This window comes from Taudactylus pleione, unplaced genomic scaffold, assembly GCF_031769625.1.
Source record: "Taudactylus pleione unplaced genomic scaffold, aTauple2 ptg000347l, whole genome shotgun sequence".
Taxonomy (NCBI): Eukaryota; Metazoa; Chordata; class Amphibia; order Anura; family Myobatrachidae; genus Taudactylus; species Taudactylus pleione.
In genome coordinates, this window is record NW_028284748.1 from 663,041 (window position 1) to 687,937 (window position 24,897).

Sequence of the window (24,897 nt, forward strand, 5' to 3'; positions counted from 1 at the left end):
ATACAAAAAGACAACATTAAAGTTGGGCTATTAAGATGGTTTGTATACATCTCTGATGGTGGGAGGGTCGCGCATGCGCAGGATGTGTACTGCGCAAGTGCAGGCTCCATATGCGAACTTGCTCAGTGTCTCCAAGCCACAGCCTGAATGACCAGCTGTGGAGACAATTACGTGAGGAATAATTAGGAAAAACAGAACAGGGAAAACAATTACTCCAATTATAATGGATAACAGTTATCATGCTTTAAAGATCTGAGGACCTTTTTTTAGGATAGCAAACCCCGAAACTCCAGGTGCTGCTTCAAATTGGCAAGATAAGAAATGGGGGAAAGAAGCAGAAACTGAACAAAAGGAGGAGTAAATGGAAGTTGAGAGAGTAATACCACCATTAATTGAGGATGATTTCACTCCAGAAGACAGACCACAAAAATTTACAATTTAAGTAGTTATACATTGACTGAACAGGAAAAAAAATTATATTAGAGGGGCTTAAAATTTGCCCCATCAAATTGATGTGATCAATTTGTGGCTATTGAGAGGTTTATAAGATGATTAACTCTAAAAATTTTTTTTTTTTTTTTTTTTAAAGAAATTCCCCAGGAGAGTGATACAAATATAGAATCTATGGGTGCTAAATTTAAAAGGTTGTCTACTTTCTACACTAGACACAAAAATGCTCATTGAAGCATTTGATAAATGAATAAAGGAGGATCTAGAACATTCAATTTAAGCCAAATAGAAAAAGGAATTTAAGAAAAAAAAATGACAAAAAAAAAAAAAAAAAACAGCAATAAAAACCCTTAGTGATACTATGGAGAATGTGATCAAACAGGCAGGTAAGAGCGGAATTTAGTGATCATGAACTTAAATGACTAGAATGAGGAAATTATTAGACAACTAGTTGATAAACAAACTTATAAAAAGCTAAGAGGTAACCCTAGTAGTGGAATTACAAAGAAATTTGAAACCTTGGCATTATACACATCAAAAAGGATTAGAAATGAGGAAAAATGTTTATGACTATTGAGAATCCATCTATCCCAGTCATTTACATTCTTCCTAAAATGCATAAATGCAAAGAAAAGCCACCTGGTTGACCTACTGTGGCTGGCACTAACTCATGTCGATCAAATGTATCATTGTTTATACATCACATATTACAACCCTGCTTATCTGAAAGACACCATCTCCACCATCGATAAATTAGCAGAGATGAAATGGGAGGATGGATATTTTCTAGTCACAGCTGATGTTTCATCACTATATACAATAATAAATCACCAATCAGGTCTTCAAGCGGTTAAATGGTTTTTGAATCAGAATGCTATATGTCTGAGGCTAAAAAAACCCAATGCATATTGGAAGGAATTACCCTCATCCTTCATGAAACAAAATAAAATATTTTGATGACTTTTATATACAACTCACAGGTACGGCTATGGGCACCAGGCTGGCACAGAGTTACACCAATCTCTTCATGGCCCATTGGGAAGAGCATCATGTATGGAGGGGGCATGATTTGAGCCGGCCTGGTGTCCTGGAGTGGATACATTAAAGAAATTTTATGAAGGGTGAGGGGGGGGGGGGGGGGGAGACTATCGACAGCCACAAGGTGCTTTTTGCACCAATTTCAATACTAATAATGAAAATATAGTACAGACATGTCCAAAAGTTTAGAGAATGACACAAGTATTGGTTTTCACAAAGTCTGTTGCTGCAGTTTTTTTTAAGATGGCAATTTGCATATACTCCAGAATGTCATGAAGAGTGATCAGATGAATTGCAATTAATTGCAAAGTCCCTCTTTGCCATGACAATGAACTATATCCCAAATACATTTCCACTGCATTTCAGCCCTGCCACAAAAAGGACCAGCTGACATGTCAGTGATTTTCTCATTAACACAGGTGCGAGTGTTGACGAGGACAAGGCTAGAGATCACTGGCATGCGTATTGAGTTAGAATAACAGACTCGAAGCTTTAAAAAGGAGGGTGGAGCTTGAAATAATTGTTCTTCCTCTGTTAACCATGGTTACTTGCAAGGAAACACGTGCAGTTATCATTGCTTTGCACAAAAAGGGCTTCACAGGCAAGGATATTGCTGCTAGTAAGATTTCACCTAAATCAACCATTTATCTTAACATCAAGAACCTCAAGGAGAGAGGTTCAATAGTTGTGAAGGTTTCAGGGCGCACAAGAACATCCACCAAGCGCCAGGACAGTCTTCGAAGGTTGATTCAGCTGCAGGATCGGGGCACCACCAGTGCAGAGCTTGCTCAGGAATGCCAGCAGGCAGGTGTGAGTGCATCTTCACGCACAGTGAGGCAAAGACTTTTGGAGGATGGCCTTGTGTCAAGAAGGGCAACAAAGAAGCCACTTCTCTCCAGGAAAAAGCATCAGGGACAGACTGATATTCTGCAAAAGGTACAGGGATTGGACTGCTGAGGACTGGGGTAAAGTTATTTTCTCTGAGGAATCCCCTTTCAGATTGTTTGGGGCATCTGGAAAAACACTTGTCCGGAGAAGGAAACAGTAAAGCATCCAGAGACCATTCATGTGTGGGGTTGCTTCTCAGGCAAAATTGTGAGTGAACCCACTCTCTTGGCTAAGAACACAGCCATGAATAAAGAATGGTACAAATACATCCTCCAAGTGCAATTTCTCCCAACCATCCAAGAACAGTTTGGTGATGAACAATGCCTTTTCCAGCATGATGGAGCACCTTGCCATAAGGCAAAAGGGATAATTAAGTGGCTCGGGGAACAAAACATCAAAATGTTGAGTCCATGGCCAGCAAACTCCCCAAACCTTAATCCCATTGAGAATTTGTGGTCAGTCCTCAAGAGGCAGGTGGACAAACAAAACTCAAACTCCAAGCATTGATTAGGCAAGAATGGGCAGCCATCAGACAGTAAGTGGCCCAGAAGTTGATTGACAGCATGCCAGGGTGAATTGCAGAGGTCTTGAAAAAGAAGGGTCAACAGTGTATTGACTCTTTGCATAAACTTAAAGTAATGGTCATTAAAAGCCTTTGAAATTTATAAAATGCTTGTAATTTTACTTCAGTATACCATAGTAACATCTGACAAAAAGGTCTAACACTGAAGAAGCAAACTTTGTGAAAAACAATACTTGTCATTCTCAACTTTTGGACTATGGCTTTTCTCCCGTATATTAGCCAATTACAGGTGGACTTTCTAGACACACACATATACAATATATACATACACACACAAAAAAAAAAAAAAAAAAAAAAAAAACTTTGTGAAGCCCAGAGTTTGTAATTCATTTATTGACTACACCAGTAATCACCACAAAAACTGGCTGAAAAGTAATCCTACCAGCCAGTTTCAATGTATAAGAAGAAACTGTACTGATTTGGATAAATATCAGGAACAGACGAATGTTTTGTTTTGAGTAACCAAATCATGATAAAGGGATACAATAAAAAAAATGGTGAGAAAAGCTATGGTAGAAGGCTATAAATTGGATAGAAAGGTAGCTCTAAAGGTGCATACACACACAAGCGATTTTTGGAACGATTTAAACTATAATTTAATCGTTATTGTTCAAAAAAATCGTTCAGTTTCAGATGTACGATGAACGATAATCGTTCATGTGCATTCAAGGTTGTAGTTTATCGTTAATCGTCCATTCTGACTGTCCAACTGAACCATTTTCATTAAGGTAAGTATCTAAATTCATTTGTGAAAATAATTACATTCGGTAAATGAACGATTTTAGTAAATCGTTCATTTAGCACATCAATACGTGTGTATGCAGCTTATGTAATAAAAATGCACATAAAATAACTGGAGAGAAAAAAAAAATACTATTGTCCCGTTTATTACGGGCTTTAATAGCCAGCATAATCAAATTGAGCAGATTATTAAGAGGCATAGGGGAATACTAAACAAAGACCCATTACTCAAATCGTACCTTACAGAATGCCCCAGATTTGTATATAGAAAGGCAAAAAATCTCAAAGATAAGGTTGTCAAAAGTGTAATAACGGCATCAAAAGTATTGACTAGAAATAAATCAATAGGTTTTTACAGGTGTGGCACGTTTGATGTGCCGCACCTGTAAAAGTGAGGAAACTAAAAATCACCAAGTACAGATCGATCCAGACCAATAAAACATAAAATTGGAGACTTTCATGTAATATGAAAGATTGTGTATACTTATTGGTGTTCATGCAGTGCCAAATATGTGGGCAAGACATCCATGTTAAAAACACACTTAGCAGAACATGTACGAAATGTGAAGGTGGTTTTGGAAACCAACATTGTTTTGTTACACTTTAAAACCACACATCAATGTGATATAAAAAATATGGTAACATTTTGCAGTATTAAACAAGTCTAGCTGGAGAACCAATAAGTTTGAAAACAGGCGAAAAGCGCAAATCTGCAAAGTATCTCCTTGTTCAATTCCACGAAAACTCCATAGGCAAAAACAGACAATACGTTTCTCCAGCAAAAGGAAAGAAATGTGCAAAATCCTATTTTGGGGTACAAATTTGGGGACTTTGTTCAGAACCCTTTGGAAACCCTTTGGAAAGCCCTCCTAATGACTAATTAGTAAAAACAATTTAAAACTATATCTTAATTCACCCCCGAAATAAACACGTAATTTTTGGGTCGAAAATTTTAAAAGTGTTTGTAAATGGGTAAAAAGTGGGGCACCTGATATTTTGTGGGGGCTATATGGAGGAGACAGGTGTTTGAGATTGCAGGAGGCTGAAAGAGGTGTAGTTGAGTTTTAAATCTTCATTTTAGAGACATCAAAATATACTAGTACCCATTTTCAGGTACCCCAAATTTAACTACGTTAGTTAATCTTCCAGAAAAAAAACTTTGCTTTATCATAATTTTTCCACACATGCAAATATGCATATAACAGCCCTTTGCAACAAAATAAGTTCACTAAATACGTTTATTAGGGCTACTAACACTATTCTATATTGATTCCCAGGGCCACAGAAGCTTTTTATGGGGTACAGACTGATTTCCCCCCCAAAAAAAGGTATGTAGTGAATAGCTCTCAATTCAAGTCCGAGGTACAGCAAACAGTCTTGTTATTAGAAGATTAATCAAGTTGTATATATGATACCTTCTTATAGTTAGGCATGGTCACAAATTCTCTTATATAATACTTGTTTAAGAGCCATAATGTGTTCCCAGGTAGTCCGTATAATGATACTAGTCGGGTTGAATAGCAGATTGCCCTGACTATTTAAAGTTGGTACAGAAAACAAAAAAAAACAAAAAAGGGAGGAGTTTGTAGGAAACAGTTTTCCTAAACAAATCACAATTTTCAAAAAGTTTAGAAAAGTTACAGGAAAAAAAAAAAAAAAAAAAAAAAAAGACGTAAAAACATTCAAGCATAACTAAACTGGTTTTTAAGAGAGCTACAAATGAATTCCTACATTTCATTAACCCAAATCATTGTCATTTGAGTCTTTCAAAGTCACAGTGAAACTAACTGTGCTGCTCTCTATTTGCTTTTTGTAAATGGCATACAGGCTTTTTTATATGATGAAGTACAAATATGTATATATGCGCACACACGTCGACGGAGTGCGTCCTATGATAAAGGAACACTGACTTGAGGTCAGAGAGTTGTGTATTTGTTTATATACAAATCAAAATGACAAATGACCTATCCATATAAAGATGACCTTCTACATGGTTGTCTGTCAAAAACCTTTGAATTTTATTACTGATGCTATTTGGATCAGAAGGATTTAGGTATAAAATTACTAAAACATCAATAGGAAATGATTGAATAGTGAGGGGGGAAAGGGAAATGCTGAAAAAGGTTCTGGATAAATATTAGGGAGTTGGTAGATTGTCCCATATAGTCCAGACCCCTGGTGACCAGCCAGGGGGTGGGCATCTCACACCCCACTGGATATGAAAGTCAGTCTCAAAAAGGGAAGTTATGTGGGTATAACAGTCTCGGTAAGTCTTAGTTCGTTTCAATACAATAGTCTCTGGCGAGGCCTCACCTAATCGCGGTCGTTGGTCTTCAATCATCGATCCTGCTCCTGTCCTCCTTGGAGTCTTCGTCCTCTCCTGACCCTGCTGGTGTGGGGCGTATTCTAGTGGTTGCTGCTAATGCATCCACTGGCTTGGTCCCCGCAAAACTGATGAGCAAGTACCGCAATCTCGCTAGCCGGGTGGTCCGAAGCTCGAGGGGGCCGCGCGCTCAACTCCTCTATCTTGGAGGAGACTTGGGCAGGTGGAGGGGAACTGTGATGCAGGATTAGTGCAGTGTACAGTGTTGGTTTAAAGATGCACTCCTACGCGTGTCGGCCATGCGGCCTTCCTCAGGGAGTAGTGGTCTGTGCAGAGGTGGAGTTATATGCTCTGGTGGGCGGGCACATTGTGTCGTCACTGAGGTATATCACGTCACCATGGTGACTAAATAGTATGCAAAGGCGAATGGTGTACTTTCAGAAGTGGATATACTGTTAGTGTGTGTACACCGTGTATATGTTAATCTTAGATTTGGATATATCATGATCTTGTATAGGTCTCTTTAATGACCAGTTCTAATGCTAATTTTTATAAGTTGATTTACCTATTATGTCATCGGGAAGAGACCAGGGTGAGGTTGGGTAACACCTAATAGAATGTGTCTAAAAATAGACCTATAGTGGAATAAATAGTGAAAAAAATATTTCCTTAATGTGGGGTTGCAGAGAATAATTGATTATATTAATTGTAATCTCAAACAGGATTAGCCGGTTTATGGGTCAAAAAACGGGTAATCTATACCTGTACATCATAAGTAGTATGTGGCGATATGTATAGGAGTATACTGAATTCATCTTCGTGCATTTACCAACCGGAGGATCATTGAGTATGTATGTTGGTTAATCCATAAGTAATGTAACTTTTAGGGCACTGGTGTTGCTAAAATTGATTCAAAATCAAGTGTCTAATCGCTCGTATTGATAAGATTATTTGTTAATCTGGCGGTTATCCATTACTACGTTTATCTCATTATCCAGATTAAGTCCGTATGGAGCAAGGGTTTTAAATTCCATAATCCATTTTAGCTCCCCTTTATTAATTTTCTTGTTATAGTCACCCCTCTCCAGTTTTTGTTGACCTGTTCAATCTATTTAGACAATCCTCATCCCATGATCCCAGTCATATACTATCTACCATATCTATGCATTTTGCCCTTCTGCTCCAGAGGATTCTGTCCTCCCTGAGCTCGCCGCTCCAAACCACCACGATGCCCCATATGTCAGGAATAAACTCACTGACCAGTAGCTTATCACAAAAATATGAGATATGGTAAGAACTTACCCTTGTTATTTCTATTTCTACGAAGTCCATAGGGTTGCACAGGATACTTTGGGGTATAGGCGATGGCGGCAGTCATCAGGCACCTCAGAGTTAAAGTTTTCAGCCTCCCAGGATGCACTGGGTCCCCCTCCAATACCCCACCCCCGAGCTAAGGCAAATCAGTTACGTACCAAGCCATAGGCCGGAGGGGGAGAAGAGAGAAGAAAGTTCTAGAACACATAAGAATCACATTCTCACCAGAAGGAGACGGAAAAAACGGTGATCAGAGCAAAGCCCATCAGCAGTACAGGTGCGACAAGGCGGGAGTCCTGTGGAACCCTATGGACTTCGTAGAAAGAGATAACAAGGGTAAGTTCTTACCATCTCTCTTATTTTCTACTTCAGGGTCCATAGGGTATGCACAGGATACCTTGAGGATGTCCCAAAGCAGTATCCTTTAAGGGTGGGGACGCTCCTGTGCTGAAAGGAGACTCCACCGCCCGAAGGAAGCATCCTGAGAGGCGAAGGTGTCAACTGCATAATACCTCACAAAAGTATGGACAGAAGACCACATGGCAGCCTTGCAAAGCTGAACAGCAGAGGCACCACGTCAGGCTGCCCACGAAGGACCCACAGACCTAGTGGAATGAGCCCTAACAGAGGATGGAACAGGAAGGCCTTCATGAATATAAGTCTCAGAAATTGCCATGCGAATCCATCCTGCCAAAGTTTGCTTAGTGGCAGGCCAACCCTTCTTCTGGAAGCCATAGAGGACAAACCAGGAGTCCGACTTCCTAAATGAATTGGTACGGCTAACATAAATCCTTAGAGCCCGTACCACATCCAAAGGAATCCTCACAAACCGAGAGGTCTGGAGAATTAAAGACCGGCACTATGATTTCCTCGTTAATGTGGAAACTAGATACCACCTTAGGGAGGAAACTAGGGGGAGTGCGAAGCACTGCCCTGTCCCTATGAAAAATGAGAAAGGGAGGCAGACCTGAGAGCCCCCAATTCTGAGACCCTTCTGGCCAAAGCAATGGCCAGAAGAAATACAGTCTTAGCTGTAAGCCATTGGTTCAGATGGTGGGCCTTGAAGAGCCCTCAGGGCCACAGCCAGATCCCAAGGAGCCACTGGGAACAAAGGGAGGCTGAATACGAAGTACAGCTTGCAGAAAGGTGCGGACATTAGGAAGAGTAGCAATCCTACGCTGAAACCACACTGACTGAAGGTGCAAGTCTCTGCCCTGTCAGAGAAGCAAGGCGAAGACCGTGATCTAAGTCCGCCTGTAGGAAAGCCAACACCCTGGATATCCGGGACACCTGAGGATCATAGCCTCTAGGGCAGGGGTTCCCAACCACGGTCCTCAAGGCGCACTAACAGTCCAGGTTTTAGGCATAGCCATACTTGAGCACAAGCAACTTAATTAGTACCTCAGTTATTTTGATTAAACCATCTGTGCTTTAGCATGGATATAACCAAAACCAGGACTGTTAGTGTGCCTTGAAGACCGAGGTTGGGAATCACTGCTCTAGGGCAACACTATTCAAATAAAGTATGCCATACTCAGTGGTAAATTCTTGCAGACGCAGGCTTCTGAGTTCTGAGCATGGTGTTAACTACAGAGCTGGAAAAACCCCTGGACCATAAGAGGGCTGTCTCAACAGCCACGCCGTCAAAGACAGACGACTCAGGTCCAGGTAATGACAAGGACCCTGTGACAATAGGTCCAGACAGAGACAACAGCATCGGAGTGTCTAAGTACCAGTGATGTCTGGGCCAGGCTGGAGCCATCAACAGGAGTGTGCCGCCTTCTTGCTTGAATTTTCGAACCACTCAAGGAAGAAGGGAGAACGGAGTGAAGAGGTATGCAAACCGGAAGGTCAACCAGACCGACAGAGCGTCCACCAGAAGAGCCTCCGTGTCTTGTTCTTGACCCGTACACAGGCAGCTTGTTGTTGTGTCGGGAGGCCATGAGGTCCATCTCTGGAAGACCCCACTTGTCCACCAGGAGTTGAAACACCTCCTGGTGAAGAGACCATGTCAAACAGTGACACCATGGAGCCCAGTAACTTCATCGCTGAGTGAATAGACACTCGGCGGCTCTGTAGGCAACTGCGTACCCTTGCCTGTAATGCAGAGATCTTTTCCTCCATTACAAAGATCCTCTGTTGTGGAGAGTCCAACAGCACCCAGAGATGGCGCATCCTCTGCGAGGGAACCAGGGTGGATTTCTTCCAGTTTATTAACCAGCCATCATTCTGCAACACAGAGATTGTCAGTTGCAGATGGAGGACCTCTGGAGATCCTGCTAAGAGGTCATCCAGATAAGGCAACAAGCGGACCCCTGCATCTGCAGGTGGGCTGCCATTACCGCCATGACTTTGGTAAAGACTCGAGGCGCTGTTGCCAGACCAAAGGGCAGTGCCTGGAACGGAAAGTGTTAGTCGAGCACTGCAAACCTGAGGAATTGCTGGTTTCAAGATAATTGGGACGTGTCCTGAACGTCCAACGACACCATGAAATCCCCAGGCTCGATAGCCAAAATAATGGAATGCAGGGCCTCCATCCTGAACCCTCAAGGACTTGAGGGATTTGAAGTTGAGGATGGGTCGGTAAGACCCATTGCGTTTCTGCACCAGAAAAAGATTGGAATAGAAACCCATGTCCCTCTGGGAGAACGTAACAGGCACTATAACTCCAGCCTGGAGCACAGAGTGCAACACTTTCTGTAGTTCGAGGGCTTTGTTCTGATCTGACGGAAGGCCTGCTGGGGGGGGTCTGCGTCGGAAGGAGAGGGCATACCCCCGAGAGACCACCTTGTGTATCCAAGTGTCCTTGGTAGTCAGGTACCAGAACTGGGCAAACCGAAGTAGGCGGCCTCCCACTCTGGGGTCCCCCAAAGGGATGCCCGTCCCGTCAGGCTGAAGGCTTATCGTCCGCCTAGGGGGCAGGAAGTCTTGTACTCCAAGCCTGCTTCTTTGGCTTGGCAGATTTCTTGGCCCCTGACTGTCTCTGAAAGGACTGTACTTTGGACTTACCCTGGGCCCTATAGGGCCGAAAGGACGAAGTACCAGACCCTGATGAAAAACAGGTATAGTAAAATGTCTGACAGTCAGAAGTGAAAGTACAGGCAGACAGCGCTAGCATTAAGTCACATACAATGCAGAAATAAATCCCTACACTACCAGCACTATGATCAACTACACAGACAGAGCCTGGTAGGAAACAGTGCTGCATACTCTGACCTTATCGGAGGAGAGGTATGCGGAGGACCTGGCCACAATGCCACCTGTATCCAGCGGCCAGCAGCGTTTGCACACTTCACTCAGAAAATGGCCGCCGAGGAGCAGAGCGCTGACACAGCGCACCAGACAGCTATGGAGAGGCACTGTGCAGCGGGGGAGGCGCAGGCTGAGAGACAGGGAAGGTGCTCCCATGGCATGCAATTAACCCCTGGGACGCTGGAGCTTTACCGCTCAGCTGCAGCCCACTGTCCCTGGTAGTCTAGTGGAAGCGCCAGCTATCCTGAAGGAAACTTCAGAGGGAACCAGCTATCCTGAGGGAAACTTCGGAGGGAACCAGCTACACGCAGCCTGTCCCCAAGGAGCCCCCTCTGTCTGAGGACCTAGGACTGTATCGGCTGGTTCCCTCCGCCGGACCCCGCCGCTTACCTGACCCCCCTTGAATCTGGCCACAGTCTGGGTAATCCGGGGTCACCGCTAGCTGTGACCCCAGACACCCACCAACATCCCCATATCAGTACCGGCGTTCTGGTCCAGCGGGGTGGAGGAGCGACAGCATAGACGTCAGTACAGCTCTTGTTGCAGCAACGCTGTTTAAAGAACTTCAGGAGCTAATTAACAGCCCCCCTCTGAAAACGGTGACCCGACTGAGCCGGGCACCTACGAAACTGATTTGCCCTGGCTCGGGGGCAGGGTACAGGAGGGGGACCCAGTGCATCCTGGGAGGCTGAAAACTTTAACTCTGAGGTGCCCGATGACGGCCGCCATCGCCTATACCCCAAGGTATCCTGTGGATACCGTGGACCCTGAAGTAGAAAGACTTTTCTACAGAATCAGAAAATCTGACTTTTCTACAGACGTTCAAAATCAGAAAATCACACATTACGTAATACCACAGATATCCTTAGAACCCTAGAGGGTACAATTGGCACAAAGACTACTTGCTATGCATAAGCGATATAACATCTCTTTATACTGTGATAGATCAACAGGGAACGGAGGGAGTAAAGGGGCCTATACATTAGGCGACTTGAAAAACTGAAATACTAGCGTTCAGTCCTTTAGGTCGCCTAGGTGCGGTGCCCGCACTGAACGGCGTTCACTGAACGTCATTCAGTGCAGGACACAGACCTATCTGCGAACATGTGGAACCTGACGATAGTCGTCAGTTTGCCGAGCATGTTCCACAGAGTCGGCGTGGACCCAGTGTGCACGCGCATCGCTGGTCCTTGATCCATTAGATGAGGGCTCGACAAATTTTTGTAAAATCTAGGAGCCATCATAAAAGTTTAGGAGTCAGACCATCGTCCATTACCAAAATATATGAAAGCTTGAATAGACCACTACACATGCCCTTTCAGTGCCCCTCAACCTAGTTGTAAGCCCCCTCTAAGAGTGCCCCCAGCACTAAGCCCCCTCTAAGAGTGCTGCACAAAAAAAAAAAAAAAAAATGAATACTTACCTTAGGCCACGATCCTGCGTCCGCCACTCCTCGTTACTATGGGAGAGAGACGTGATGACACCTCTCCCATAGTGCCCGTGGGGGGAGCCTAGTCCTCTGACGTCGCTATATAGATGACATCCTGTTAATTTGGCAAGGAGATTAATGCCAATTACACAAATTCCTCAGATATATAAACCAGAATGATAAATCACCTCAGTTTCACCAGAGGTTAATTTTTTGGACATAATCATATACATCAAGCAAGACAAAATAGATACTAGAATTTGCCAAAAAACAGTAGATGTAAACAGTTATATACTGTCAGGTAGTGGTCATAATCCAAATTGGCTGGACAAAATCCCTCTGGGTCAGTTCATGAGAGTTAGGAGGAATTACAGTAAATTGTCAGACTATAACACACAGGGACATACGTTGAAACAGCAGTTCATAGAGAAGGGTTACGGACAGAGTGCTTTCAAGAGGGTAGAGGAGGAAGAAAGACTCCCTACTGACGTATAAGAACAGATCCACTACAACCAAGAAACCAAACACACCTTTCATCACTCAATACAATAAGGATCACAGGCAATTGAACAAAATTATCCAGAAACATTGGCACATACTTTGAGGATGAGACTAAATGACCTCCTGCCAATTAAACCTAAAATGGTATTCAGGAAAACACCTGTCCTTAAACAAAAACTGGTCCACAAACATTTAAGAAATAAGACAAAAATGTTATGTTACAGCCACTGACACTAACATAGCATGTCACATGCAGATACACCAGCAGATGCACAGAGAACATAGATGCATATTGCAAATCATTGTAATCAGCAGTAGCTGCTTGTGCTAACTATTCACATCACTGTGTGAATAAGACACATTTGAAGGCAAAAAGTCGCACGAAAAACGCTACCGAGGCACATGGAGCTCCTGCGTTGTGTGACGCATAGAGGATAGATGTATGTGGACACATCTGTAATAGCTGCAGTGGTGAATTGTTTGTGAGCAACAGTTGGTGTTGGTAAAGTGTACACAGATTGGACCAGCAGACAAAATTGGTTCTGAGCACAAGGCCTGTGGTTGTAAACAGCTACTGAATGTTCAAGCAGAACGGAGAGTGGGCAAACTTCAATTCCACAGACCGGCAACAATTCATCAAATTACAGAATCTGAATCCGGGACCAATTCAGATGTCCTCACAAAGAACAGTATGCTGTAGATTACATCCTAAGGGCTACAGAAGCTGAAGACCAGTCCATACGCCATTGCCATCTACTGCAAACAGGGTGAAACTCCTCCAGTTTGCACAGGAATTGGACAGTGAATGATTGGATTTGTCAGACCACATGACCCATTTCCAGTGTTCAATTACACCATTCAGATGATAGGATGAGGATATGGAGACAACAGCATGAAAGCATGGATCCACCTGGAGTCGCCACCATCAAACCTTCAGGAACTGGAAAACACAGTTCATTACATTTGGACTAATAATCCCCACGAAACATAGCTACAGGTAGTAGAATGCATGCCTAGAAGAATTCAAGCGAGATTAAGGGCAACAGGTGGCCAAACAAAGGGGGAGATGTACTAAGCTCTGACAAGTGATAAAGTGAAGAGTGATAAACGACCAGCCACTCAGCTCCCAACTGTCATGTTACATGCTGTGTTTGAAAAATGACAGTTGGGAGCTGATTGACTGTGGTGGTTTATCACTTTTCAGAGCTTAGTACATCTGGCCCAAAGTACTAACCCGGTTGTAATAATATTTTGGCCACTAAGTTGTGGTATGGCATTGTTTCCGTGCAGGCAATATTGGAAACAAGAGTGGAGAATGCATACGAGCGCTTACTAAACTTGGCAGCAACAAAAATGTGAAGCTAATTAGGCAGAATGTTTATCAGCCTCTTAGGGAAGTAGCATAGGTAGCATAGAAGTAAGGTAATGGTAGTAGTGATAAGAGATCTGACTCCATCCCAGAAGGCAGAGATCACAGTTAGACAAATTATAGTGATTATAGTATATTATAAAAACTCATAAGGTGGTACGTGCACTCTTCAGTTGTGACGGAATAGGTAGGATAAAGGTAGAGTTAGGGAAGTGTGGGGCGTGTAATAATGTTCAGGAGGAGCAGTGTTAGAGTAGATGAGGATGCAATGAAATGAAAAGGTCAGTGTATATAAGGGCGTGGGCTCATGTGTGTACGGGGGGAGGGTAGAGTGTACAGGCAGATTATGTGTGGGGAATCTGTGTTTGGTACTTGTGTTGGGAAATGAGAGGCAAACAAAAAAAAATACTGGACCAATCCTATTTATTGAGAAGTTACAGTGCTTCACTAGGATGGTTGAGATGGTACAGGGGTCTGTTTCTGCAAACAGTCTTTCCTGTCTACACTCTTGTGCTTCTCCTTACTTTATTTTCGTCTACTTCTTACTCCCCACTAGGGCACCTAACACTTGGTTGCTTATGTTCTGTTGCTTATTTGGGTGTTATGGTCACCAATGTATCAAAGTATATTATCCATGTCCTTGTCCTGCAAGTCACTTTTTTGGTTATGTACGGTGCTGCGGAACACTTGTGGCACCATATAAATAAATAAAATAATAAATAAAGCATAAAATTCAGATACTGACCCCTGTGTGTGGTATTGCTGTGGTGGATGCTCAGTGGGTAGACCCTTTCAGAGGACTCCTTACCATACGGTTGTGGACCTGTATGTTGCTCCTGCTGGATCTATGGGATACAGTCTTCAGGGGCCAAGTGAGCGTTGTCTGTGTGTGCTGGGGCACCCCCAGTTGGCAGCATCCCACACTCGTCTGAATGGGTGTGACTTACCTACTGGTAGTACCCATGATGGACACTAACTTTATGGATCACTAGAGTGTCCTGCACTGGCGGGCCATGAAGGCAAAGGTGGCCCCACGTGCCAGTGGGCTCCGTACCGGCCGGTATTTGGCGGAGCTCTTTGTTGTCTGTGTGGCATGAATACTGTGGCTGCAGTGCAGGCCCCTCTACCCCTGTATCAGCGATGATAGTAAATAGACAGGAGGGAGTGACACCACGAGCCCTTAGCGTCAAATGATGAGCACAGCCTGACTTTGAAGTTGATTCTGGTAGCCGGTGTGGTTGTGGACACACCCTGTGGCCGTGGTGCGAGTCGGGTTCCCGTGTGTATTAAGCAGGTAAACAAGGGTACAAATTAAAAATTCCAGAGTGGATGTTACTCCTACATGTTTCAGCCAAATGGCCTTTATCAAGGAGATACACACTATTATATATGCAAATTCAATAAAAGCAGCACGTATGTGAATCTGCATAGGGAATCTTATTCTTTTAAGTTCTGTATGGAATTTGTACTGGTAAAAAAGAAATTAAAGCACCCTACGGGGAAAACCACCAATACAAGAAACAGCAAGGGCTCAAACAATTTTTAAGACCACTACACTTATAAAGCAGTACAACATTATTAACTTTACAAGCTTTGTGGCAAGAAACATAATTTTGCTGAAAAATCCAATGTGCACATGGTTACATGGCTGAAACAAAAGGGATTTATCAATTTGGCAAACAAAATTTTACTTGTATGAAGGGACACCACATATCAGCCTTTTTGACTCCTATCCAGCGCTCAAAAAGTGCATTAAAAATAGCAGAGCAATGCTCTAACTGTACCAACCTCTATATGGCAGCCAGTGCTACACTAACAAAATCCAGCAACAAAAAGGGAATGAGCAGCTTCAGACGCAGCTAAAGAATGTATACCAGAAATCATGCAGGGTGACGGTGCATCAGTGTCTGACACACAAACACCTCTACAAGCAGCAAAAGCTGTTCCATAAAGGCAAATACATACTAGTAATGAGAAAGCATGTGTAGTGAGAACTACCATGCTAAAATTAAACCTAAAAATGGTTGTCAAAAGAAACAACCTGTTGCCACACAAATATGGGACGACAACTACCAAGGAATACATTTGTATATGGTATTTATGAAGCAGAATTCTCTTTTTCAAACCACAATATAAAAATTTGCATAGGAAAAAAATTGGAGTTAAGATTTCATTACTTGAAAATCCAAATAAAGGAGCACTTTGCTCTGGCCACCTATGGGGTATAAGGCTGTACCATAAAACTTAGGAAAGGGTGGGGTGTGGCCTAGCAGCTGAAGGGAGCAGTTGGGTTTTCACTGTGCTCCGGCTCCATTTCTGCCGTTGTTAAGTGTTTGTCCCGCCGCTCACCAGATCACAGGGTTCCCGGCAGGCCCCAGAGCTCCCGAGGATTTGTTTCCAGTGACCGCAATACTGCCGGACAAGTTCGGTGCTTCACTGCAATGTTTGAGATGTTAGCGGACTGCAGTTCAGATCGGGTGAAGATTTGGCGAGTTCTTGACTTGCTATCCTATTATTTTGCCCATTATGGATAGTTGTTACATGAATAACGCACATTCACCAACATATATCTATTTAACTTACTGTTCTCATAGGAGGGCTGGGGGGCAGCCTCTACTATCATCACCTTTATGTGCCACCATTGGGAGAGGCCCATCTTAGCCCAATATGGGAGCTCTGCCTGTCCCTTTGTTCCCTCATTCAACTTTTTTTTATTTTGTCCTCTGTATTTGCCCGTTATGTCTTGTTCCCAGTTTTCATAATGCTTTCTCTAAGCTATACAGGGTACATTTTAGCTTTTTTCTTACAATTTAATTTGTCCACATTGCATGTCATATGTCATCAAGATGGTGAATGTACGGTCTTCTCAATGTTAAGGTGCTAAATTCCCCAAATAATTTACATAAACATAAAGGCACAAATTGTGGCCCTTCAAGGTACACACATTTTCTAAACTCATTACGCCTACATTTTTTGACAATCATTACCCTCACTACTACATGTCAAATGGCCCCCATAAAAAAAGCAGGTGTGACCATACTTATTTGTGCTTCTTGTAATTTTATATTAGAGAAGCAAATTACAGATAAGGAGGGTTGTTTTTTTATTTTACAAGGGAAATTGGAGGGACTTCCAGTCACGATAGTTCGGTATATGCTCCTAAGGCCAAACATCTCTTTTTGTAGACTACTTTGCACCAAACTACAGAATCACCGAAGGGGGTCTGTTCAGTTATTGGGTGACCTTAATATGGTCCTCAACCATATTAAGGTCAAGGACACATGGATACATTTTCCTCGACTTGTAAATTAAGATCTCATGTACTCAGACCATTCCCATTCCTTTACTCGCATTCTACTTGAACATGATATTTGTGATATATGGAGAGCAAAACATCTCACTTTACGAGATTATAAATTTTATTCCCATGTCAATCATTCATATTCCTGCAATGACTTTGCAGTTTCTGATAAATGGACACTCCAACAAATTAAAAGCACTATAATTCTACCCAAGGTTTGGCGGACCATTCAGCCCTTAAGGTCCCTACACGATATCGTGAGCGATTTGGCCAATTTCCTGACGCATCAGAACGACAAATCGTTCATATCGTCCAGTGTGTATGCTTGTTCACTATGCTCGCTCCTGCCGGTCGTATCTTCAGATTTTTTGTACATGCATGAAGATCGGTCAATCTCGTTAACGATTCACAACATATCATTCAGTGTGTACGCACTGACGAACGATATGTCGTTCCGACCAGAGCGGGGTGGACGTCACAGATCAATGAGATTCGAGCATGCATCGGTGGTAAAAAAAAAAAACAAACAAAAAACCACGTTGGGTCCCCTCCTAAAAGCACAACGCAAGCTAAGCGGAGCTTGCTGCCCGGAAGCCAAGTAGCGGCGGCGGTTGTTTGGCACTGGCCACGAGCTGCCAATAGGAGGCAGATGCGACGAGCCAATCGCGACTCGCCGCGTCATAGCTCCACCCACTCGCGGCATCTTGAATTAGACGCAGCTGAGCGGGAAGCTTCAGTCCGGTGGTGGAGGGGAGAAGTGAAGACCTTCCGTAGACAGAAGAGCAGTGCGGCAACAGTTCCGGCGGCCGCGCAAGAGGCCAGTAGACAGCTTGATTAAGGAGGAAGAAAGGAAGAGGCGGCACCGCTGGCCAGGATGGGCCAGCGCCAGAAGAATGAAGCTGCGGACCGAAGGGGACTGCGGTGGAGGAAAGAAAAAAAAGGTAACGAAGCTCTCCCCCGCAACCTCTTCCACCGTACGGTAGGCGGCCTTGGGCCACCATTATTCACCACTCCCTAGATCACCAGGGTTGTCGGGCACTAGGCCCGTGGGATAAATGCAGGCAATAGGCCTGTGGGTATATAGGTGGGCACAAGGCCCAGGCTACATAGGGGCATTAGGCCGAGGTGTGAGTGACCTAGGCATTAGGCCCAGGTCACTAATAGGCGGGCCAATACTGGGGGCAATGTATAGGGGGATTATTACTAGGAGTAATACATAGGGGGACTACTACTGGGGGCAATGCATAGGGGGACTAAAGGGCATTAATGTGCAGCATAATGTGTAAAGGGCATTAATGTGCGGCATAATGTGTAAAGGGCATTAATGTGCGGCATAACGTGTAAAGGCCAAGCATGGCTGTGCGGCATCATTTGTAAGGGCTATTACGGCATGGCATAATGTGTAAAGACTGGGCATTACTGTGCGGCATAATGTTTAAAAACCGGGCACGGCTGTGGCAAAATATGTAAAGACCAGGCACTGCTGTGTGGCATAATGTGTAAAGGGCATTAATGTGCGGCAAAATGTGTAGAGGGTGGGCATGGCTGTGTGGCATCATTTGTAAGGGGTTAGGGGGAGGTCTGAGAGGCATATGGGGAGGTAGGACCCCATTTTTTTTTTATTTTTTTTTTAAAGTGGAGGGTCCCTGGGACCCACATATTTTGTCACTCACCGTGATCACTGGCCCTTTACTCCTGCCCATCAGCTAGAGTTATGGTGAACAGCATCCTCTTCCCTAAAGCTAATGGCACAAGTCAGGGGTACCCCCTATCCCCCACTGATCTTCACTTGGCCATAAAACCCTTAGCTGAAACTATTAGAACTAAGGAAGCTATATGAAAACCAGAACTTCTTGACTTTGTATATAAAATCTGCCTGTTTACAGATATCATCCTCTTTTAAGAGGTTAAAACCTTTACAGATCCTCTATCTAGCTTGCAGCATTTACATGCAATACTAGAGGGGAATCAGTATGAATCAGCACCGAACCTAAGCGCGGTGGATGAAATACAGACACCGGAAGGCCGGCAGCTGAAGATCCCGACAGGGGAGGTAAGTAGGGTATCCCTACCCCTCTCCCCCCCTAACCCTCCCCTTAGGAGTGCCCAATCCTAACCTCCCTAACCACAAATCCCCCCGGGAGTCCGTAATTCTAACCCTCCCCTCACCGCGGTGAAGCACTCCCGACACCCGGCTTACCTACGATCGGTATGCCAGCGTGGGGCTGATAGGAGTCTGTATTTAGACGCCCATCATTAGTCCCATGACGATTTCAGTCGGGAAGCCGGCGGTCGGCATTTCGACTGACGGCTTCCTAACTACATCCCTACTAGAGGAATATACTAAAATAAATACCTCCCCTGACCTTCTATTCACTCTTGAAAAGATAAGTCTTAAATACCTGGGAATACATATAGCTGAACTGATCCCTTGTAATTAGCGTCCCCTTCTGAGTAACTTTACATTACTAACTACAGATTGGATGACGCAAGAGGTATCATGTACGGGACGTATTGCAACACTTAAAATGGTGCTCCTTCCTAAGATATACTTGTTTAGGACAATTCCTATCCTCCACTTAAATTCAATGTGATTTTTACCAAATATGTATAGAAAAATAAGAAGCCACTCTTAGCTCGAAAGGTCATGTCTGAAAGGTGGCTTGGCATTCCTGGATCTGCAAGGTTACCAATGGGCAAGCATTCTTTGTTAGATCGGTGAATGGTTTGTCAAAGATAAGCCAAAGCCATGGGCTGTATTAGAACAAAATAGGTTAGCCCCATTTCCCATAACCAATATTTTATGGGTGCCATTTTCTAGTAAACCTTATAAAATCCTTATCCCAACAGCAGTAGCACGCACACACACGTAAAGCTTGGTGTATTGTAATATCCAAATTGGATAATTACTTTTCCCCTGACTGACCTCTCCATAGCTGGTATGAATTGCCTCATCCCAGATTTACATTTCCACAAACTGATCGAAAAAGGAGCGTTATCACTACGCGAGGTCACTGTAGATGGAGTGTTGCTCCCATTTACTCAAAATACGGGAGAGATTCTCCATCTCGGCAAGGGATTTTTAAAATACCTCCAACTTAGTCACTGGTTATTCAACTGCACGCTGGTCTTACATTTAGTATCCACTATACCCAAATGTATTCATGATAAACTAGTTAGGGTCGCTCTTAAGGGAGGAATATCGGGGTGGTATACTTTACTTACTCTGCAGAAGCCAGTGAAATTTCCCTCATTAGCTCAATGAAACTTGGACCTAATATGCCCGTTTACAGAAGAGGATAGGAATCTGATATTTCATATGGGTTTTGAACATTCTAAATGTATCACTCATGTGGAACATTATTACAAGCTCATAGATTAGATCAAACCCCTGTTAAATTGCATAGAATTTGGGCATCAATTTAGAATCTCTTGGCGTAATTGTGGCCAGGTGGGATCTCCGATACATACAGTATATTCTGGTAATGACCAGCTATCACTAGCCTTTGGACCTCGGTGTTCGGGCTTATTTCGAAGGTTATTAATGTCATGGTGCCCCCTAATCCTTGCGTGGCTATTTTTCATATATCTCTAGTAACATTCTCCTATAATGACAGCTATATTATGGGTCATATTCTTATAACGACCAAATTACCCACCATTGGCGTATGAAGGTAATTCCGACATTAGACACAATAGAAGCTAGAGTACAGGCACACTGTTAATTTGAGACTGCGGGCTGCCAATACTCGTCTTAGGCATAGAATCCCCTGATCAGTTGGTTTGAGTGGAGTGAATACTGGGCTAATAAATGTTCCACCCATGGTACTAGTGGTGCCAGCAGGAGACTTTTTATCTGACGGAAACTTGGAATGTAAAGCGAAAATAGATGTTATTTGTTCATTTACATACAACCAATGGTTCACTGATTAAATGTTAATTTTGTCAGTAAACATTTTGAGTAAAAGTAATAGTCAACGACACTTTTTGGAGTACTAAAATGTAAAGATAACTATAATATAAAGGTCTTAACGAAAATGACGACGAAACCGGTGTTAAATTTTAAAATGAGACTAAAGCCAGTATTCAAATAGCCGCAGTAATTTACGGCCACTAATTAACTCGCCCGGGGCACTCCAATTAGCCCTGTTGCCTACTCAGGCAGGCGAAACCAAATAAGTGACAAGAAGCCATTTTTCTCCTGATCACAGCAGTGAAATACATAGAAACCACGAAAAGTCACAGACCTATTTGTTTTCCTGAGAAAAACAATGTTTTCAGATGTAAAAAACGGGGTATAATTGATAAAAAAAAAATAATAATCCCACAGTACACAGATTAAGCATCATAATATTCACTTATATGCTATTGCATGATAATTGAAGAAATAATAAATATCAAATAGAGCATGTGCCTCATATATAAACTATCAGCACAGGAGAAAGTGTATATCCACATAGAACGCATGTAACTGCATCACAGACCCGGAACTTGCAGTAAAACTTGTGACCATTTCTGATGTAGTGTTTCATCACTGCTTGCAACGACACCTCCTTTAATGTCAAAATAACAAAAGTTGCGAAGTAGTATTAGCAGCTTAGGATCTCACAAAATTATTGTAAAGGTCCAAACAATACCAAGTTCAAACAAAAACCTGACACGATAAAGGCATTTTAAAGATCGAAACCAAGAGCATAACTTTAGTTTAAGCAAGGACCATCTCTAATTCCTTCCCTAGTTTCTTACAACCAAAAAAATTGGGTTGGGGGGGGAAGATGGGTGCCGGACAGACAGGGGACAAAAATAAAAATACGTGCACACAGCACCAATTTGCCCGATTCTATTTACCCTTCTCTTTAATCAAGTCTTTAAGAGCCTGCCACTTCACATCAAATGAAATGTTAGAGATGAATGCTCGGAAGCGTCTTTGAGAGTGATAGGGCTCAAAGCGGTTCACTGTTTTCTTCATTCCCTTCTCCTTTCTCTTGTCATTCTGATTGGATTGTTCTGTTCTACAAAGATAAATATTTGAAAAAAAAAAAAAAAGTTATCCATGATGACGACAAGTCTACATATGGAATAATGTATCCCAAACCAGTGTTAGTGTTCATTCTAGCACCCTGCACCTGTCACAACCCGTGCAGCACACGTTGGTATGTATCAGTAGTTTGTAGCATCAGTGTACTAGAGGCACCAAAAAAAAAAAAAAGATTGACATCACAGACAGGAAAGAAGAACTGCATGGGCTGTGACAGGTGCAGTGTGCAAGAATGAACTATCTGAAATGTAAGATGATGAAGTAACAGGGAGCTCCTTTTCCATATAAAAAGCTTTTGTACTTATACACTGGGGTGTACTAGCCTTGATCATAGATAAGGAACACCAAAGTGAAGTTACCAGACCTCCATATTTAACAGATATTTACATTAGTATCACTTGTATATTACACATGTATTACCATCCAAACTAGATACCCCTTTTTAATATTGTTTTCTTAATTCAGTGGGTTTTGCGTTTTTAGTGACATGCACAGCAATGTAAAGCTAGAACAAGGCGTAGAAGAGGTATTCAATTTACGGCATGCCCTGCCACAGATTTGCCAATAGATTATGCTGAAAATTGTCAGGGCATGCTGGGATGTGCACTTCCACGGCAGCTGGAGGGCCGCATGTTGAACACCCCTGGCATAGAAATTTTTAAGAGTACGATTAAATGGTTTTGTAAGCACCCAAACATAATGGGTACCCATCAGAGCAATTCAATTGTTGCACCCGTTGGGCGCGAGTTCCAGAAGCAACAGGTTTAGTCGTGCAGAAATGTATGCTCCCGCGGCTAAAGCAATGCTACAACCGCCTGGCAGTCTGACAGACAAATCAGGGAGATCGCTTCCTGCCCAAATGCATATAGCCAAGAAGCAATATTAATTTATCAGGTATGTTTATTGAGAGAAAGGTATATACATACTAGTTTGTTACCAAAAATGCTTAAATATCTGAGATTTGTGTTCTAATGTTATTATATTTAAAAAAAAATTACATTTTTTCAAAGTTGTACCAACTTTAGACTTAATCTCAGGTTGGCAAAAATGTAAACCTTTGACTCAAGTCAAGGTCCATATGATTCTAAGCTACTGTGAAAATTTCAAGTTTGAGACTGAAGGCAGAATGACGTTACTCATACATAAAATAGAAAGAATTTTTACAGGATCCATATAAGTTTGTAATACTGTACTTAATATCTAAACTTACAGGTTTATTTGTAATAGGGCATTAATATAGGGTCATTCCATGTCAAATCACCCAGAAAAAATTATGACCCCCACAGACTCAGATTTCCATGAAACTTTGTAAACTTGATACTACCAAGTAGCAACATGGAAAAACATTCCTATCTCAGTGCTTAATCCACATATCACTTTGAAATGTTGGCCCTTTGTCAATCAGAATATGGAGAAAAAAATGTTTCATCAACTTGCCTGACTCAGTCATTATACATTCCTTTTCTTCGTACTTAATTATTTTTTTGGTGCCAAAAAAAAGGTGGGTTCAATACTAATCATCAACCTAAGGCAGATGAGTTCTCATGTCCCTTTGCTTTCTGAACTTTAAAAGCCTATGAAAGAAAAATGGGATTTTGATTGCCTGTATGAGTATTGTAATGTTTAATTAATCGCTTTAAAAATAAAAAATGACCATTAGATATAGTTTTGCCCACTAGGGGAGTATATTCAGTTAGCCCGCGATTACACGTTTTCGGGCGAAAAACACCCATTCGGTTAGACACAATAATTTATCTGCAAATTTCACTTCACCTACCTTGAGGAAAATCCTTATAAAAAAAAAACTAATCCCCCGGATGACTAATTAGGCACTTTGAAGTTTTTAATTATCTTTAATTGCCCAATAATGACATGTTTTTTGGGGTGACAAAGTGCAAAGGTTTCGGGTTCAATGTATGGGGCTTGTATATTGGGGTGGTTTGTGTGAAACAAGTGTTTTTAGTCTTGCAGTTGGGAGTAGTCAGTCTTTTTGCACTTTTTTTTTTTTTTAAAGACCCCTAAAATGACCTAAAATATATTTATACCCATTTTTATGTACCCTGATTTTAATGAGCACTTACTTTGCTGAGAAATTGCTTTTTATCATTTTTTTTTTTTTTTTTTTTAACGCATACAACAGGCATTTGACTCACTCAATTTAAAGTACCCCAAATCTATTTAATATGACCGCTAATACACTTCTATACTGTTATCCTATGCTCGTTTGTCTAATTATGTGGTACAGGCTGATCTCCCCATTTTCACAGCAAGAATTTTCACTCAAATGCTGGTTTTGCGATTTTGGAATTGAATAAGTGCGAAAAACAGGAGCGAGCATACCCACTAAAAGCCGTTTCAAATACATCAGCTTATTAAATCTTACTTTTTTTTTTTTTTTTTTTTAAACAGGGATGCCTGATGTCTAACTGAAGTTGAGACTGTACTGTCGTTGTACATAATCAACTTCCTTTTCAGGGAAGTAATACATCCTTCTAGTACCCTTCTGATAGGAGGGCTGACAGAGGACATTATATTGCACACAGGAACATAACAGGTCTTTATTCTTCTGTAGAGGCCAGTGAAATGACCGCGCAGGGCCATAGGTGTGCATGAACTTAACCTCAACATCACATTCCTCCTCATATTTTAAAAGTACTTATCCAAAAAAAC

The 24,897-nt window shown here is 42.4% G+C and overlaps 1 protein-coding gene across 1 annotated transcript in view; it reads right to left on the reverse strand.

Annotated features, from left to right (window-relative positions):
• Window positions 1-24,897, reverse strand: part of LOC148508740 (heterogeneous nuclear ribonucleoprotein M-like) — a 49,825-nt gene that overhangs the window by 10,971 nt on the left and 13,957 nt on the right. The window contains exon 2 of the mRNA XM_088444079.1: window positions 22,038-22,201. Coding sequence (XP_088300205.1) covers window positions 22,038-22,201 — 164 coding nt within the window. The remainder of the gene's footprint in view (window positions 1-22,037; window positions 22,202-24,897) is intronic.